The sequence below is a fragment of the Halyomorpha halys genome, unplaced genomic scaffold (genome assembly GCF_000696795.3).
Source record: "Halyomorpha halys isolate HHAL.00 unplaced genomic scaffold, Hhal_1.1 Scaffold78.1, whole genome shotgun sequence".
In the NCBI taxonomy this organism is placed as follows: domain Eukaryota; kingdom Metazoa; phylum Arthropoda; class Insecta; order Hemiptera; family Pentatomidae; genus Halyomorpha; species Halyomorpha halys.
The window spans coordinates 1,214,784-1,217,734 of record NW_027108467.1 but is presented as its reverse complement, the minus strand read 5'-3'; the positions used below and the strand labels follow the sequence as shown (position 1 = coordinate 1,217,734).

General features: G+C 32.0%; 1 protein-coding gene across 1 annotated transcript in view; it reads left to right on the top strand.

Annotated features, from left to right (window-relative positions):
* Positions 1-2,951, top strand: part of LOC106692935 (ATP-dependent translocase ABCB1) — a 52,911-nt gene that overhangs the window by 32,998 nt on the left and 16,962 nt on the right. The window contains exon 18 of the mRNA XM_014439199.2: positions 2,015-2,116. Within this exon, the coding sequence (XP_014294685.1) occupies positions 2,015-2,116 (102 nt within the window). The remainder of the gene's footprint in view (positions 1-2,014; positions 2,117-2,951) is intronic.

Sequence of the window (2,951 nt, the reverse complement as noted above, 5' to 3'; positions counted from 1 at the left end):
GATAAATAGAGCCGTGTAACTTCAAAAGCAGCTCCATCCAAATTTAGAAAATTATCAGGAGAGCAGAGAAAAACTTCATATTGACATACCTTCATATTGACGCACCGATCGGTTTTGAGAAATCTTTGTTTGAAAAATTAGCGTCCATGATTATTTCATGGCAGTTTCGCTATTTAAGTAACTTTAGCATTCTGGGAATTTAATCCCTTGACGCACAGTTTTTTTTATATACATTTTTTTATATCTAAAAAAACACAATTTAGAACATAGTCTTGGCAAAAAAATTTTAAAATACAAAAATAATAAAAATTTTAATTTTAATTTTGGATAATACCTATCTCCTTATGTAAACATAGGCCAAAGCTACATAAAGATCATTATTACAGAGAATAAATCATTGTTATTTATTTTATTATTATCGCATTATTATTTTCGATTATCGATTATATTGAGTGTGAAAAATTATAGCAGCATAAAATACAACGCCGCTTGAATTATCTCTAGTTTGCACAGTTTGGCCTGTTTAGTGTTGTCGAATTAATTCTTACTTCTATACCTACCTTGGAACAACTTACAATAAATCTGGTAAAATATATCAAGAAGTGTCCAATAGGATAAATAAAGCAAGTAATATTTACTACCAGATATGCAATACAATTTGCGGGAAAATGTGAGGTAGCTAAGGATACCAAGTTCCATATCTTTAATGCAATATACCTTCCAACATTATTATATGGCAGTGAAAGTTGGGTCACCCAGGACAAGCACTTGAGCAGGATTACGGGTGCTGAAATGCGATTTTTGCGACGATTATTGGGCAAAACTAGGAGAGATAGGATAAGGAATGAAAGAATAAGAGAAGAACTTCAGATTCCTTCAATGAAATCAGTGATTGAAAAGCGACTGCTCCGATAGTATGGGGGAAGACAGGGTGCCAACCGGATTCCCTGTATTTCTTCTTACATCGGTGAAACTAAAAACCGTATTTTCCGGGACAAAATTACTACCAACTCTTGTAACCCTTCTGCCTCTAAACTTTCGGAACATGCTTTAACCCTCGGCCATTCTTTTAGGTTTGTCAAAATGTTTGACCAAAAAAACGGAGGACCTGAAAATAATAAAAAAATAACCTTCCAATTGATAGACACAGTTTAATAATATTAAAACATAAACAAGTAAAATAAAAAAAATTATTATCCTATTATTACAAAAAAAAAATATGAATTATGAAAAAAAAATGTTTAGATATATATTCAAAACTAAAACAATTTGCTTTGCACTATAAAAAAAAAAATTAAAATTGTTCACTACTTAAGTTCGTTAGAAAACAAATAATTAAGGAAGTTTGAGATTAGCTCGATGAAGAAAAAAAAATAGTGTGAGATGCCTGGGGAGAGGAGGGGTCGATATGCGCATATTGATAAAACCTGTCAAGTGAGATCTTCATACGATGGGAGAGGGTCCCTTAAGTTTAATTAATCCCCCCTCTAAAAAAGTAGTCAGTGAGATGGCGTTGTGGGTGAGAGCGAGACAGACGTCAGACAGCTCCAATTCCTCGTAATACTGACTGCAGACTGCCTTATCATTCTGTATCCATGCCCTGATTCTACTGCAGTTCGTAATGTTGTACACATGCTACGTCGCAGCGAGGTGTTTATACACTACCACAGCAAACCTCCATATACCCTTTATTTTACGTAACAATTTTTTAAATATAAATTTAAAATACAATTAACTAGTGGTTAAAAAAAATATAAAAATGAACTTATAATTAAAAAAAACTGAAAAAAAAAAACAAAAACAATTTGAAGTAAAATGAAACTAAATTAAAAAAGAAACTGAACTTTTGGGCTTTTACATATTACTTATATTACTTTACATTTAATGTTTACTATCCATCTTTTATCTCTTATGTTTTTATTTATATATTTAATCTTTATTTTATATTCATTTGTTACTTCCACCTTATCTTACATTTATTACATTATAATTAATGTTTTTATTTATTTTCCAGACATTCACATTAACTGGACAAGATTTTGCAAGTGCTGTAATATTTTGGACTGGGGTGTACGTCTGCTTTGCCCTCATTGCTGGATTTGGTAATTTCCTGGCAGTAAGTATGAGTTTTAGTTCTATATTATTATGGTTCCGATATTTTATATGATCCTTTAAGCCACAGTAGCAAGCGTATTGGAGGATATATGTTCATCTACAAGGAGTTTCAGGACTGTCTCCTAACTGAAAACATGAATTGAGGATCTTAAGATAAAAGAAAATAAATATTTTGTTTAAGAAATATTTACATCTAATGCTAGATCTACACGTTACCACTTGCCGCAAATCCAAAACTTGTACAAATGCTTGGTAAACAAAGGAAGCGACAAATGTCGGTTTCCACATCCTTGCAGGGTTCTTTTGTTTTTTTTCGGCTATAACATTCAATTTAATCCATTTTTAACTAGACATACTATGTCTTCATGTGGAAGTGGGTAGCTTATCGGTAAGGCAATGGACTACCTACTCCAAGGACCTGGGTTCGTATCCGGTCCTGACAGATAATTATTATCTGTTTCACCGTTAGTAGAGTCAACCCTGTGGGTTCGGGTCCACTCACTCTCATAAAATGATTGGGTAAAAATCTGCCGGTCAAGCGTATTATTATTATTATTAAATACGAATGTTAATATTTACGTTTCATTAATGAACAAATTGGAACACATATTAATATATTTATTCTAACATAAATAATTCATCAGAATGAAAATCCCTATAAAAGCGCTAATGGACGTAACTTCATATAGGATTTGAGACCCATAATTGATATTTTCAGTTAGTGTACAATCTTGAAACACCCAGGTGTGTTATATGTTCTTCTACATTGTAGACTATATGTTCTTCAATATTGTTGACTATACATTCTTCTATAATGAAGACCATATCTTCTTCTA